The sequence below is a fragment of the Anomalospiza imberbis genome, chromosome 21 (genome assembly GCF_031753505.1).
Source record: "Anomalospiza imberbis isolate Cuckoo-Finch-1a 21T00152 chromosome 21, ASM3175350v1, whole genome shotgun sequence".
Lineage (NCBI taxonomy): Eukaryota > Metazoa > Chordata > Aves > Passeriformes > Viduidae > Anomalospiza > Anomalospiza imberbis.
In genome coordinates this window covers 10,012,590-10,028,264 of record NC_089701.1, presented here as the reverse complement: position 1 = coordinate 10,028,264, position 15,675 = coordinate 10,012,590, and the positions used below count along the sequence as shown (strand labels likewise).

The 15,675-nt window shown below is 57.8% G+C and overlaps 3 protein-coding genes across 6 annotated transcripts in view; 1 reads left to right on the top strand and 2 right to left on the bottom strand.

Moving 5' to 3' along the window:
* Positions 1–57: 57 nt before the first annotated feature.
* On the bottom strand, positions 58–8,586 carry PRPF4 (pre-mRNA splicing tri-snRNP complex factor PRPF4). Its single transcript, XM_068211581.1, has 14 exons — positions 8,401–8,586; positions 7,564–7,741; positions 6,916–7,102; positions 6,243–6,330; positions 5,433–5,512; positions 5,132–5,225; positions 4,199–4,293; positions 3,930–3,988; positions 3,213–3,336; positions 1,973–2,062; positions 1,331–1,453; positions 913–1,020; positions 710–828; positions 58–568 (listed from the first exon to the last, which is right to left on the bottom strand). Exons 1-14 carry the CDS (start codon positions 8,449–8,451, stop codon positions 375–377), a joined length of 1,590 nt encoding a protein of 529 aa, XP_068067682.1. The 5' UTR covers positions 8,452–8,586; the 3' UTR covers positions 58–374.
* A 1,073-nt stretch (positions 8,587–9,659) lies between these two features.
* CDC26 (cell division cycle 26) lies at positions 9,660–12,919 on the top strand. The gene is made up of 2 exons (XM_068211579.1): positions 9,660–9,817; positions 9,886–12,919. The coding sequence occupies exons 1-2, from the start codon at positions 9,737–9,739 to the stop codon at positions 10,063–10,065; spliced, it is 261 nt and encodes an 86-aa protein (XP_068067680.1). The 5' UTR covers positions 9,660–9,736; the 3' UTR covers positions 10,066–12,919.
* Positions 11,766–15,675, bottom strand: part of SLC31A1 (solute carrier family 31 member 1) — a 26,296-nt gene continuing 22,386 nt past the window's right edge. For all 4 annotated transcript variants that reach the window (XM_068211573.1, XM_068211575.1, XM_068211574.1 and 1 more), the window contains exon 5: positions 11,766–15,407. In XM_068211573.1, the coding sequence (XP_068067674.1) occupies positions 15,206–15,407 (202 nt within the window). In that variant the 3' untranslated portion in view covers positions 11,766–15,205. The remainder of the gene's footprint in view (positions 15,408–15,675) is intronic.

Genomic DNA, 15,675 nt, shown 5'->3' with positions numbered 1-15,675 from the left:
CCTAACAGGAAGGTGAGAAGGGCAGTAACAGAAGTTGAACCACACACCAAACCTGAGATGCTCTGTGGTTACTGCAAATATTTGGAGGACACCTGGGAGCTGAACTTAGAAGGGAGGGTAGAAGTACATGGATCAAAATTAGAGCAGAAAGTGGTACCTGCAGTATAAAAACAGTCCAAAATGTGGGAAAACCCTCCAAACTTGACACCAATGAAGCCCGGGCCAACAGTGGTGTTTCAAACACACCCAGCCTCCAGAGCAGCCATGACTGCAGCTGCTGTAACACACTGGATTCCTGCTTTTTTTCTTTAATATAAAAAAGCAACCAAAAGTCATTGATGTCCCTGTCCCAGTCCATAACCAGCCCCTCTGAGCTACTCGGCTGTCCAGAGCTTGAAGGTTCTGTCGTAGGAGCAGGTGGCAATGAGCTGCCCATCCAGGGAGATGTCCAGGCCCATCACTTTCCCCTCGTGCCCCGCCAGTGTCTTCAGCGGGGACCAGCCTGGGTGGGTCCAGATCTTGGCCGTGTTGTCGTAGGCGCCCGTGAGCAGGAAATTCCCGTGGTTGGCTGCACAGGAGGAAAAAAGGGGAGAAGTGAGGCTTGCAAATGAGAACATGCCATCCCTGCTCCCCAGCACAGGCCTTGCTGAGCTGCAGGTGTGCACGTGAGCTGCTGGAGGGGCAGGGATAGGGAGCAGCAGGGACTCACGTTCAAATCTGACGCCGGTGACCAGGTTCTGGTGGGCAGGGATGGTGTAGATGCACTTCCTCTGCCGCAGGTCCCACACCTTGCAGGTGTTGTCCCCACTGCCCGTGGCCACGTGGTACCTGCCAAGGAGGGGAGGCAGAGCAGTGTTCAGGGAGCGGAGTTTACATTCACGGCTCCCACATCAGTGCCAGCTCCCTCCTTACCCGTTTGGGGAGAAGTTGATCCCGTAGATCTCCTTCAGGTGCCCTTCCAGGAACATGATACAGCGGCCCGTGCGCAGGTCCCACACCCGGCCAAAGGCATCCAGGCCTCTGCAAGCACAGGATCACACGCTGGGCTGGGAGGGACCTTACAGATCATCCTGGCCATGGGCAGGGACACCTCCCACTGTCCCAGGCTGCTCCCAGCCCCAGTGTCCAGCCTGGCCTTGGGCACTGCCAGGGATCCAGGGGCAGCCACAGCTGCTCTGGGCACCTGTGCCAGGGCCTGCCCACCCTGCCAGGGAACAATTCCTAATTCCCAGTATCCCATCCAGCCCTGCCCTCTGGCAGTGGGAAGCCATCCCCCAGCAGAAATCCCTTGTCACAGCAAGCCCTTCATGCAGAGCCAAGGGCAGCTCACCCGGTGCCGGCGAGGGAGCCGTCGGTGTGGAAGGCGATGTCGTAGACGCCCTTGCTGTGCCCCTCCTGGTGCAGGATCTCCTCCTGCGCCTCCAGGTCCCACAGGCGCCACGAGTGATCGTAGCTGCAAGAACAAAGCACTCCTTAAACCAGAGTCACTCAGGTTGGAAAAGCCCTCCAGGACTATCGAGTCCAAGTGTTAACCCAGCACCACCACGTTCACCACTACCCCATGTCCCCAGATGCCACATCTGGGTGTTTTTGAACACTTCCAGGATGGTGACTCCACCCCTGGGCAGCCTGTTCCAGTGCCTGGCCACCCTTTCTGTGAAGATGTTTTTCCCCAGTATCCAACCTAAACCTTCCCTGGTGTAACTTGAGGCCTTTTCCCCTGGTCTCCATGTGACTCCATGGAGAATAACAGGATATTTCACCAACTCTGGGAGCATTTTATTCCCACCTGAGACCAACAGTGTCTCATACAAGGGCAGGGAAAGGAATCCCTGCTGTCACTGACACTGCAACAACCCAGCTGTGGTCACCAATGGCCAAGCCCTGCCCTGTGGACAAGCCCTGGCACCACAGAGCCACCAGCTGGGCAGCCCATGGTCATTTCTGGAAGCCAATGCCCAGGTGTCCGTACCAGGTGGTGCCCAGGAACCTCCCTGAGGGGTGCCACATCACACGGGCCACTCGCATGCTGTGTCCCTCGATGTCTGCCACCGGCTCATCACTGAAACACAGAACAAACCATTGGCCACTGGCCACAGGGGTCTGGCTCAAGCCAGGCCTCTGCCCACACATTGTGATGGCAGCAGAAGCTCTGCTGATGAAATCAAAGCAGGCAGGAAGATCAGAGCTGAAGCCAATGGTTCTGAATTCTGCCTTTGGGTCACACTCTGAGTGAAACCCTTTCTCCATAACTCCTGTTGGTTGTAAAGCTCTCCTGGGATGATGATGATGATGATAAATGAAAATTACCAAGGCCCTTGTCATTAGCACTTTTGGAAGTACAGAAACAAACCACAGGGAGTACTGTGCTACTGCAGGGAGTTCTGAGAACACCACATCCTGAACTGCAGCAACTCCTGCTGAACTCAGGCAGACAGGATGGAAGGAATATTTATTCTCCCAAAATGACAGGCAGCAGGTCAGGAGCATTCTCACACGATCTGAATAGCACTGAAGTTTCTTTCCAACAGGTTAATTAAGAGACATGGTCACATGAGCCTAACAACCCCCCTGTCCCTTTGCACAGGGGCACTTTTGCTGTTAGAGACTGTGACTTTCAGCTGAGGATAAACAACTGTGGCTCTGGGAGCTGCCCGTCCTTCCCAGGAGCCCTGCAGGCTCCACTTCCCAATCAGGTGATGCTGAGGCTGAACCATTCTCCTCTTCCCAGGCCTGAGAGAGGTGCTGCCCATCTGCCAGAGCTCCTCTGTGCAGTGGCAGCCACTTGTTTGCAGGACAGGCAGAACTTTTTGTGCCTGGTTGTGTATTTGGCCAATCCCTCTCCAAATCCTGGTGCTTTCCAGCCACTCAAAAATTCATTTATTAATATCCAAGAGGAGCAATTTTCTCCTAAGTGAGCTGTTAGAATGAAACAGTCCCCAGACCTTCCATCCATCACCCCCAGCAGTTCACCAATGCCCAGCAGCAATTCTGCCTCAATCCCTTTCAGACAATCTCCCTCACCTTGGCTCCCTAATCAGGGTGATCTCTCTTCCTGCTGAAGAGGGTGGCACATACTGAGGCCAGGGAGTGCACTGGGGTAACTACAAGAAAAGGTCATATTGGCAGGAGGATGGTAAATGTCTGGAGGAACATGGAATGAACCCCAGCACAGCAATGCTGCAGCTGTGCACCTCTGGAACAGTTCTGACCTTTCCAGGTTCCAGAGTTTGACAGAGCCATCAGCTGCACACGAGGCCAGGCTCACGTCCTTCTTGTCCAGGGACACCGTGGCCTTGGGGTGGAACACGATTGCCCCCACGTTGGTGCTGTGTCCTGAAGGGCAAGGAAAACCAAGATTCAGAATCTGCCACAGTTCTTCAGAAAAGCAGCATTTCCTTGGCACTGGTGAGGGAAGTGCCAGTGAACACTTTCACTGTGTCTTCAGTGCTGGCTGACACTGCCCTGGCACCCCCAGCCAAAGTGCACTTCCAGGAGCACCCAAGGCAGAGCACCCAGAATGAAGGTTTGGAACCCTCAAAGTGCAGACAAAATTCAACATATGAATCAAAGGATTTGTCCTCACATCTGTATTTAACCCAAGTTGTGACCACTACTCAAAGAACCTCACTGTTGTCAAGTGACCTGCCCAAAACTGCTGCTGTCTGTAACTCAAGTAACTCAAACCAGGTTTGGAAACCAAAGCAAGCTGTTCAGAAACAGCAAACTTGGAGCTGAGGTTTGAGCTGAAGGCCAGGTCTCCCTTCTCATTTTATGACACATTCCCATGCTCCCAAGCCAAGGGATGCTCTCAGTAAGACAGAAATCTGCCCAAAGACAACATTTTAAACCACAAAGTAATTCAGATGTGGGAGCTCAGCACAGAGAGGAACAAAAAACCAAAAGCCCCAGTGAGAGCCCCTCGCTACCTCGTAAGGTGTGAACCAGGTTGCAGTCAGGCACAGACCAGAGCTTGCACAGCCCACTCCTGTGGAGAACAAGGAATGGATGTCAGTGGAGGAGAACATCAAGGGACAGATCAGGGTTCCTTGTTCAACCAGCTCAGATCAATGAATCTCTGCTCAGCTCTAAAATGAGGTGATGAGAGCTCAGAGCAGCCTCTCACGATTCCCAAGCCTCCAAAACCATTCCTGTGCTCTCCCAGCCCCCAAAGCAGGTGCTGCCAAGGCAGTCTCACCAGCAGGCTGTGGCCAGCAGTTTGGAGTTGGGGCTGAAGTGGCAGTAGGACAGCGGGCGATCGTCCCCAATCTGACTGCAGAAGTTATTCAAGGACTGTAAAACATACAAAGAAAACCATCAGTAAATGACTGAAGTACAACCAGCCCAGAGCTATCCCCAGCCAAAGCTTGAGGTGAGGGAGGCAAATGTGCACAGGAGGAGGCAGAGGCCTTTGGAAAGTCACTTTCAAAGGGAGATGCTGCCTCAGAGCCACTCCAGCTCCAGGCAGGAGGGCCAGGGCCAGCGTGGCCCACGTGGCCCAGCAGGGCCTGGGGGCACAGCTCAGCCCCCCAGGGCCACCCATGCTATGTGTCCCCCCACAGCCCCAGAGCTCTGCAGCTGCAGCTCTGACACAGAACTGGCTGGAGTTTGGCATCTTTCCACAATTCAGCCAAAGAATCCAACGAGACAGGGCAGAGGGGAGAAGTAAATCCTCTGGAGTAAACAGGATTAGGGGGGCAGCACACGCTGTGTCTGAGCCTCTCAGTTTGCTTAAGCTGGGAATCTGGCTTAGCATGCTCAGAAAGGGCATCTCAGAGTCATCCTAACCATGTTCAGCACCCAGAGCTGGGTATTTCCCTTGCATTCCCTGGCTCCCCAGCCAGAGCCAGGAATACATTCCTTTAGCCTCGCAGGTGAGTGGCAAGGCAAGACAGGGATGTCTCTGCACCCTCTGCCACGCACAGGGACAAATTACATCTCCCTGGAGCACTCTGAAGGAGGCAGAACATGCTTCAGAGACACAGGGAAAGAGAGGAAAAGCAGAACTTCCCAAGACTGCAGAGACTGATGTGCATGTGGACAGCACCTCAGGCAGCTGAATTCCTGCTGGGCTCTTTGGAGGATCAACCAAACCTTGTGAACACAGCAGTGGAGCAGCTGCCAAACCTACCCGCAGGGATTTGTGCAGCTCCTGCCTCTGGGATGTCCTGGTGGCCTCGGGAATCTCCTTGAGCAGCCGGGCCTCCTCCAGCCGCTTCGCTGCCCTGGGGAGAGCAGAGGTGGGGTGACAACCCCCAGAACCGCCCCTTCCCTGCTGCTGGAAGTGCCTTTTCCCTGCTCTTCTCTGGATCAGTCCCTGAGAGCTCAAGCTCTGGGTTCACTGGACCTGCCTCCCCACTCCCTGGATTTCCCGTGCTACCCACAGTGGGATGTGCACTTGGATTTGACAAATGTTTTCTGTTTTCTCTCACCTGGGGAGTGAGTAGTTGGCCAGCCACAGCCTGGCTGTTTTCAGACTGCGTGGGCCCTCGTGGTACCAGGTTTGCTGATACTGTAAAAACAGGAATAAAAGTAAGGGAAAAGCCCTGGTGCTGCTGCCCCTGCATTCATTCCCCTCAGCTCCTCCCAGCACCTGCCCCCAAACCCTGCTGTGCTCTGGCCTCTTTTTAAGGGCCTTTTACACAACTGAGCCCCAGGAAAAGGGATTTGGAGAGATATATCAAGTTCTCTGCCCTACAGATCCAATTCTGACATGCTGCCACTTCACTCAAAGTTCCAGCTGAACCCCAACTCATCTGCATTTACTGACAGGCAACTCCCTCCTTGTTTACACATCACCCACTAAAGAGAAAGCCCAGAGCTGCAGAAATTATTTCTTACAGTAAAACTCAAGAATAATAAGGTAAAAGAGACTCAGAACAGAGAGAGAAGCAGAAAGAGAAATCAAAGGCAGAAACAGATGCAGCAGAAGGAACATTTCTTTTTTCTTCCCGAGTGTGAAGGAAAGTAAGGGACTTGCTACAGGAGGTAAGAGCCCACACACTGCTCTCCTGGTTTGTACAGTGAGTGCAACACAGAGCAGGGTCTGTGAGTAGAAACCACACTTGGTGCTCCTCACTGAGACCAAACATTGCCACAGATTTGTGAAATGGGCAACATGGAAAAAGCCTAAAGGGATGCCATGAGAATTCACAGGCTGGCCAAAGCCAGGAGTCCTGGATATCTCAGAGCTGGATATACCATCCCTCCCTCAGCACTGAGGGGACAGGAGACACCCTTACCTCTTCTCTGGACTTTTTGGACCTGTCATCATCTTTCCTGGTCTTTTTTAACGCATCTGTGCCGACCACTGAGAGGATGTTCCTTAACCTGGAAAGGAAGTCATGAAGCTGGATTTAGGCAGTGAATTCTCAGCTCACCTGACAAATATCACTGTGACATTCCCTCTGCCTTGGGGTTCTTAGAACAGGAATCCCACACTGGTTTGGGCTGGAAGGGACCTTAAAGCCCATCCAGTGCCATGGGCAGGGACACCTCCCACTGTCCCAGGCTGCTCCCAGTCCCATCCAGCCTGGCCTTGGGCACTGCCAGGGATCCAGGGGCAGCCACAGCTGCTCTGGGCACCCTGTGCCAAGGCCTGCCCACTCTGCCAGGGAACAATTCCTGATTCCCAATATCCCATCCATCCCTGCCCTCTGGCAGTGGGAGCCATTCCCTGTGTCCTGTCCCTCCATCCCTTGTCCCCAGTCCCTCTCCAGCTCTCCTGGAGCCCCTTCAGGCCCTGGAAGGGCTCTGAGCTCTCCCTGGAACCTCTCCTTCCCCAGACTGAACACCCCCAGCTCTCCCAGCTGCCCTGTGGCACAGCACTGACACGGCAGGGCTCGCTGCAGCCCAACTCCCAGGAGAAGCTCAGGGATTTGCTAGGTGGCCACTCCCTGTCTGCAGACACAGCACCTCTCCCTGCGCTCCGCAGGGCCCTCTCCGAAGAGCGTGATGGGCTCGCCCAGGGCCCTCAGGCAGGCCTTGACCTCGCAGTCGTCCGTGGACACGTTGATCTGCCGGGCGCGCTTGCGGCGCTCGAACTCCGCCAGCACCTCGGCCTGCCGCTCGCTCATGTGGTCCTCGAGGTCAAACACCTCCCCTGGCACACGCACAGCCTGAGCACACGCAGCCAGCACGGCCCAGGGGACAGCTGGGGCTGGCAGGGACCTCTGCACATCACCCAGGGCATCGCCCTGCCCCGGCAGGGCCACCCGCAGCAGGGGACACAGCAGAGTCTGGGATGTCCCCAGAGAGGGACGCTCCACACCCTCCCCCAGCCGCCCCAGGGCCCCTCAGCCGCCCCGGGGCCCCTCAGCCGCCCCGGGGCCCCTCAGCCGCCCCGGGGCCCCTCAGCCGCCCCGGGGCCCCTCAGCCGCCCCAGAGCCCCTCAGCCGCCCCAGGGCCCCTCAGCCGCCCCAGGGCCCCTCAGCCCCTGGGGAGACCCGAGCACGGAGCCGCCCGCCCCTGACTGCTCTGAGGCGATGCGCAGAGAGCAAGTGACGCATCTGGAAGTGTGACATCTGCGGGGAGGGATAACGAAGGGTGTTTGCCCATCCTCACCACTGCTGATGTTGATGTTGCCAGCCTCCATGGCAGCCTTCATGCCCTCCTTGGCCAGCAGCCCTGCCTCGCCCTTGGCCAGGCGCTCCCGCTCCTTCTCCTCCAGGCTGCCGTAGAAGATGGGCGCCCGCTTGGCCGGGGCAGCCTCGGCCTCCTCCGCAGGCTTGGCCTTGGGGGGCTGCAGGGAGAGCCAGAGTGGGCAGCGTTCGGGCACAGAGGACACAGCAAACAGCCTGGCTGTGCCACAGCCCAGCTGTGCCGGGAGAACAGGGCTGGGCACCGTGCAAACCCCTCTCAGAATCCCACACTGCGCTGGCTTGGACGGGCATTGAAGCCCATCCCATCCCAGCCCTGCCATGGCAGGGACACCCTCCCTGCCCCAGGCGGCTCCAAGCCCCGTCCAACCTGGCCTGGGACACTCCAGGGACGGAGCAGCCACTGGACATTGAGGCTTTTGCCCGAAGGCCAAAGCACAGCAGTAAAATGCCACATTAAATGGCAGGAATCAGGCAGTGTTGGGTCCCTACTCACTATCTGCAGAGGTACATTGTGAAAAAGCTTTAGAACACGGAGCTTTTCGTCCTCCTGCGCCGCACGGCCAGGAGCGATGCCGTGCTCCAGCTCCCTCCCGCGGAGAGGCGCCTCACATGAGCTCCCCGGGAGAGCCGCCCGGACCGGGGAACACACGCGAGCACTCGGGCTCCTCCAAACAGCGCCGGTGTCACGGTGCACCGTAAACCCCACACAGCAACAGCAGTCACGGCCCCGCGGCCTCTCCCGGTCCTGCGGGCCCGCGGGGAACGGGCCCGGAGCCGCCCCCATCTCCCGGACACTCACCTCGGGGGGCCGGGCCCCACCGCGCGCCGCCGGTGCCCGCGCGGTGGCCATGGCGGGAGCGGGACCGGGAACAAGCCCAGGAATGGATACGAAGCCTGGAAGGGGAGCGGGAAGCAGAGAACGGGAACAGGGCGAGACTCGCCGCGCCCGGGCTCCGGCGCCTCACGGCCACTTCCGGGTCGCGCAGGGCACGCCGGGAGGTGTGGTGTGAGGAGCGGGACGCGCGGGGCACGCCGGGAGATGCAGTGCCCGCTGAGGGCGGGGAGCGCGGGGCACGCCGGGAGGTGCAGTGCCCGTTAAGGGCGGGGAGCGCGGGGCACGCCGGGAGGTGCAGTGCCCGCTGAGGGCGGGGAGCGCGGGGCACGCCGGGAGGTGCAGTGCCCGCTGAGGGCGGGGAGCGCGGGGCACGCCGGGAAATGTGGTGTGAGGAGCGGTACGCTCGGGGCACGCCGGGAGGTGCAGTGCCCGCCGAGGGCGGGACGCGCGGGGCACGCCGGGAGGGGTGGCGTGAGGAGTCGTACGCGCGGGGCACGCCGGGAGGTGCAGTGCCCGCTAAGGGCGGGGAGCGCGGGGCACGCCGGGAAATGTGGTGTGAGGAGCCGTACGCGCGGGGCACGCCGGGAGATGCAGTGCCCGTTAAGGGCGGGACGCGCGGGGCACGCCGGGAGGCGCAGTGCCCGCTGAGGGCGGTACGCGCGGGGCACGCCGGGAGGCGCAGTGCCCGCTGAGGGCGGTACGCGCGGGGCACGCCGGGAGGTGCAGTGCCCGTTAAGGGCGGGACGCGCGGGGCACGCCGGGAGATGTGGCGTGAGGAGTCGTACGCGCGGGGCACGCCGGGAGGTGCAGTGCCCGCCGAGGGCGGGACGCGCGAGGCACGCCGGGAGATGTGGCGTGAGGAGTCGTACGCGCGGGGCACGCCGGGAGGTGCAGTGCCCGCCGAGGGCGGGACGCGCGGGGCACGCCGGGAGGGGCAGTGCCCGTTAAGGGCGGGACGCGCGGGGCACGCCGGGAGGGGCAGTGCCCGCTGAGGGCGGGACGCGCGGGGCACGCCGGGAGATGCAGTGCCCGTTAAGGGCGGGACGCTCGGGGCACGCCGGGAGGGGCAGTGCCCGTTAAGGGCGGGACGCGCGGGGCACGCCGGGAGATGCAGTGCCCGTTAAGGGCGGGACGCGCGGGGCACGCCGGGAGGGGCAGTGCCCGTTAAGGGCGGGACGCGCGGGGCACGCCGGGAGGGGTGGCCTGAGGAGCGGTACGCTCGGGGCACGCCGGGAGGGGCAGTGCCCGCCGAGGGCGGGAGCGCTCGGTGCTGCCGCGGGTCGCGGTGTCGCCGGCCGCGATGCTCCGTCGGAAGCCGACGCGGCTGGAGCTGAAGCTGGACGACATCGAGGAGTTCGAGAGCGTCCGGAAGGAGCTGGAGGTGCGCGCGGGGCCGGGCGCGGGGGGCTCGGCCCGCCCCCGGCCCTGACCGGCCCCGTTCGCCCGCAGAGCCGCAGGAAGCAGCGGGACGAGGCGGAGGCGGCGGCGGGCGGCGAGGAGGCGGCGGCGATCGGAGCGCTGGGCACGGAGCACAAGAGCCGCGAGCAGCTCATCAATGACCGCATCGGGTACAAGCCGCAGCCCAAGGCCGGCGGCCGCACCGCGCACTTCGGCACCTTCGAGTTCTAACGGGGCTGCCCCGGGACCCCCGGCAGCCCCAGCCCCGCTCGGCCGGGGGGCAGCGCCGTCCCCCCTCTGCGCTGTTACACTTTTGGTTTTTAAGTTTGGTTAACATGCCCGTGAACGCCCCTCTGCCGAGTGTTTTGTTTTAAATAAACGGGTATTTTTTTAAAGAAAAGAACAATCACCCCACGAGCTGCTGTAAAAGGCTGCAGTGACCGGGGGGGATGGAAACAGCTCGAGCACCCCGTTCCTGCTCCTGTGAGCAGGGGGATAAAACTCTGTGGGAGGATCCTCTGGGAAAGCGATCTGGCGATCTTGAACCAGACAATGGAGTGTGGCCACCTGAACCTCCAGCCCTACCCCCTGGTGGTGCCGCTGAGGAGAAGGCCCTGCAAGTGTCTGATGAGTGTTGTGGATAAAGGTGCCGCAGTTCTGGGTGCCAGGCACTGCTCTGTCCTTTCCCGAGGCAACCAGGAAAGAATCCCCGGTCTGTTAAATCAGCCAGTCCCAGATGCATCCAGAGCTGCTTCCCATCCGTGTCACAGCTGGGCCCTGAGCAGGGAATGGCTGCAGACGTGGGTCATGGGCTGGGCACATGGATGTGGAGTGATAAACCAGATTCTCTGAGTGAGCAGCTTTTCCTTTACGCTTCCCTGTTCCACCTCCATCCAGCTCTGCTCAGTGTCACCCCAGCTGCCCTGGTTTGTCACCCTTGGAATGGCGCTCAGAGCTGTTTGCTGCTTGGATCAAAGGCCACCAAACAGTTCCTTATGGCTGGTGTCCTGTGAAAAGGCCAAGGGCACATGGATCTCCTCAGCAGGTCCCTGGATTTACCATCAGGTGCTTGGGCAGGGTGAGGTCAGATTTGATTTGGGTGAGAGGAAGGTGAGGTTTGGGGCAGAGCCCACTCAGGAGGAGTCTGACAGTGGAGGACACTTGACAGGAGGAGTCACACAGTGGGGTGAGCTGAAGGAAGCAACTTAAAAACCTGAGCAGCTTCTTGGTGCCCAGGAAACTCTGCTCCCTGCAGCCTGGGGAAGGAGCAGGGCAGGCTGCCACAGCCCTGGGCCTGCACCAGGACACCTGCAGGGAATACAGGAGCTGGAGGCTCTCCCTGCCTCTGGCCAGGGCTGTTTCCTACCATCTTCAGCACAATGACCAGGTCTGGTTTTTCAGCATTCCTCCAAAGTGGACTTCAGTGAAATTCAGGCTTCCTGTGTTGTAGGTGCATCAAATTTCAGGTCAGGCTGGGAAAATGTACAGAACTTCAAACTTTTCCAACTGGGAAGAGCCCCAGAGCAGCCTAGAAAAGAGCTGCTTTTCCTGTCTAACACCTCATACAACGATCAGGGCTTGCTCTGCTGTGCTGGCATTCCAGGAGGCCCCAGCTCTGAGAGGACACCACCTCAGGAGGTTGTCAGAGCTCCCCAAAACTCCTCTCCAGGGCACGCAGATCTGGGAGGCACCAATTCCTCTTTCCATCCCTCCCACGCCTGCAAAGCGTGACTGAGCTGGAACAAAGAGACTTCTCAGTGAATCCCCACGTTCCCATTCCAGCAGCTTCAGGGCGAGTTCCTGGGAGCTGGGGAGGCCCAGAGGATGCCGCTCCTCACCCCCACCCCACAGCACCTGAACAGGAACACTGGGCCCTGCGCTCCCTCCGAGGGCTGCACTGAGGACTGTTCCCAAAACACACCCCACCACAGTAAAATGCAATCTATTTTATTGGTTAATTATGTACAGGAGATCCTTGATATTCACAGTAACATCAGACAAGTTACCGCCACAAAGAGCAAGAGTAAAAACGGAACTGACAGTCCACTGTAAACAAAACTAGAAATCCTGCTGGATTGGGTGGGACTGGCTCCAGACAAACTCAAAAGGCACTGAAAGAAAAGCAACAAAAGCCCTCTGCGGGACAGAGCCTGGCGCTCTGAGCTCCCTCCTCGGTGCTAATGCGGGGGCACAGGGACAGGCACGGGATGTCAGCCCCGAGCAGGACTGCACAGCCGAGCATGCTGCACGTGTGTCAACCCAGGCCTGCTCATCCTCCGAGCCCCTCCCCGTGCTACCAGGACAACCCTAAATCCAGCACAGGGGCTGGGGCTGCCCCAGAGCTCTGATCCCACCCAGAGGGAGCTCAGGCTTTGCTCAGGCACGCAGCAAGCAGCAGCCCGGGCTGAGAGCACGCCGTGCTGGCATCTGCTGGCAGCGGGGAGGCTGGGACAGGGCAGGTCGATGGCTGCTCTGGATTGTCACGTTGAACTGGGGAAAGCACAGCCATGGCAGGAGGAGCAGCCTGGACATGCCCTGTCCCCAGCTGTGCCCCAGGAGCTCCGAGCGGAGGGGTCACAGCCTCGCCCTGCTCTTCTCGGCCACTTCCCCTCTCACCTTCCCTGGGCAGCCCAGGGTGCCCACACCACGCCTCGTGCAGGCTGTGGGAGCTGCTGCGGCACCTGAGAGACTCGTGCCCAGGTGAGCCCTGCCAGGGCAGTGTCCCCTCCCTGTGCATGCTGGAGAAGCTGTGTGCCCTCTCTGGGGACAGCATGGGCAGAAGGGAAGCTCATTCTGGGGGGAAACAATTCCAGGGGCACAGGTGGTACAAGCAGAACAAGGCAGAAAAGCTTAACAAGAACCAGACTGACACTGCATGAGCCACAGCCTGATCTCCAAGTCATCCCCCAGAGAATTCAAGTCTGGCCACTTGGATACACAGAAAAGTGGCTAAAAGGTGACAGCAAGATCAGGCCAAGCAGCTTCTGTTCCAAAGAAAGACACAGCAAGAGGTATATGAGGTGACCAGTGTCACCACACAGCCACTCCTCACTCCAGCCTGTGATTGTGATGGCAACAATTCCAGCCCCTTCCAGAAAAACCAATGGCAGCAGTGGCAGTGTCACCCTGAGCTCCTTCAGGAGTCAAGCCCTGCAGTGCAAACCTCCCACATCAACCACCATCTCCAGCTTTTAACAGCTCCAGTTCTCTCTGACAAACACTCAGATTTCCTCTCAGTTCCAGCAGGGGTGGGAAGGGATTGTCCATTTTCTCTGCCCAACACTAACATTCCTCCCAGCTCTCCAGGGATGGGGAGGGTCAGCTTTCCTCTCCCATGACTGCCCGCAGGGCACAGCAGAATTTTACCTTTGTGACAGGTGCAGAGAGGGCACCAGGAGGTTCTGTCACAGACAGAACTCCCTTCAAAGATCAGACTGGGGAAGGAAGCACTTTTCCTGTCTCTCGGCAGGAGGTGGCTAGAACTTTTCCACAAAAATAACTTTGCCTCTCTCACCCAGATACGAATTTGCTACAGAAAGCAGCTATATAGGAACCTAAGCCTGCTTTTAACTCAGCTCCTTTTATTCTCTAGTTGCACTGTCCAGAGAAAACAAGATGTCCAAGTGAACACTTGGCATCAGCCCAGGAGGGTTGACTTTAGGAGGTGCAATTCAAGCAGCAGTTCTGGATATCCTTAAAGAGGGTGGGAGGGTGGGCTCTGTGCAGGGACAGCAGCACCAGCACCGTGGAGCACCCAGGTACACAGGGATGGCTTCACTCTCTAAGGCTCAGGGGCTAAAAAATCTCATTCCAGAGATCAGCTTTCCTCACACAGCTGCTGCCAGAAGTCACCAGCAGCATCTTCAGGGAGAAAAAAAACCTTCCTGTGTGTGCCCAGAGGCTTTACCCCAGCAGGATTCCCTGTTCTCATGGCATGTCCCAGACACCAGTCCCAGTCTGAAAGTGGTGCCTGTTGTCAGTGCCTTTCCCAAATTCCCACTGTCTTCTCTTCCAGCCAGTTACAGGCACAACTGGGCAATCTGGGTAGAGGGAAGACTCCAGCTTTGCACCACCACCTCCAGCTCTGCACAACCTTTTTAACATCCAGGTGCTAAACCAGAGCTGCTCCCCAAGCCTGGCCTGGCACCAGACAGGCAGGAGGGTGGTTCTGCCCCACATCACAGCCTGTCCTGCCTGGGCACTGGGCAGAGCCCACAGCACTGACTGAGTTCTTCCCTGTCCCCCACTGCACTGAGAACCTGCACCTCCGGCATGGGCACACTGTGATTATCAAGACAAAGAGGAGTCATCTGGGTCAGGAATACTTTCTGATTAGCCCACGCTGCTCCAAATTTCACCTGAGAAGATACTGAAGGCTGCTGTAGTCCAGTATTTTCCTTCTCCTCTTCCCCAAATCTCTCCTTTACAGGAACATGGTTGTTTTCCCCCTTCACCTCCAGCCAGGAATACCCTCCAGCCATTTTAACTTTAGTGTCATGATATCATTATTTAGCTCTTGCCTCATTTACAGAACCAGTTCTAGTAACCCAAAGCTTAGCTCTAGTTCCATCCAGGTGCAGCTCCACATGAAGTACCTGTGGATTCAATGGTTTATTTGGAATCTTTTTGCCCTGTAAATACAGAACTATTATCTGTTCCGTAATTGGGAAGGGAAAGCAGCCAAACTCAAGTGTTCTCCCTGGAGGCTGAGTAAAGCTGCAGGATACATCAGATTAACAACACTCATCATTCTCTGGTGGGCTTGGATGGCAGGTTCATCCAATCCCTGAAGCATACAGCTCATATCCTTGGGTCAAAGTCCTCCCTTGCCAGGACACACCTGAGTGTGTCTGATGTGCAGCACCAAATCTTCCTCAGAGGCTGAGTCCTACAGCAAAAGGTGTCATTGGCCCCAAAAGCCACAATGCCAGGGCAATCTCCTCCCCTGGCATTATGTACACATTGAAAAAAAAAATCAAAATTAAAACAGCCATTCACACATAATTGGCAACTGATCTTTTCCTACTGTTCATTAAACCCTCACTGATGAGCATTTACAATTTAAAAATAAAATGGTTTTGTTTTCTTTTTAAAATAATTTCTACAGTTCTGTCAGCCAACTAATTTCAATCACAGCATAATCTAAGAATAAAGCAAATCCTGGCCAAAAATGGCTGCCATGGACTCTCAGGAGTCAAGGGGAGCAGCGTGTCCCAGCTCCTCTCATCCCTGCACCCCTCCAGGAACCTGTAGTGAACTCCAGTTGATCTTCTTTACCATGATTCTCTTGGCAGCTTAGGAATGCTCCAGTCCTCAGGTGGCTGTGCTGGCAGGGAGCAGTGGGGTGGAGAGGCCTGTGGCACATCCAGTGCTAATGGCAGTGCTCTGTGATGTCCACCACCACTGCCTTTTTCCAGCTGAAGAAGAAGTATCCGGTGCCCGCTCCCGCGGCCACGGCGATGCACAGGTACCCGTTGTAGGTCATGAAGATCAGCATGAGGAAGTAGCTGACCACCACCTGGATGATGTGCAGCACAGTCTGCAGCAGGTGGGGCAAGCTCAGCATCTGCTGGCTGGGAACACAAACCCAAACAAGTCAGCAAATGGAACAGGTGGGAAACGCACATCCCCAAAGAGAAAGCCGCCAGGACAGCAAGGTGGGCGTGGGATGGCGCAGAAGGCGATGCCAGCCTGGGCAGGGACTCCTGCGTGCACTGGCACCTGGAGCTGTGGTTTTGCTCACAGAGCAAAACAAGCATGGAGCTTGCTAGGAGGACACAACTTTTAGCTGAGAAACAGACTTTGCCAAGCTTCTTTTACCCCCCCATTCAAAAGCTGACT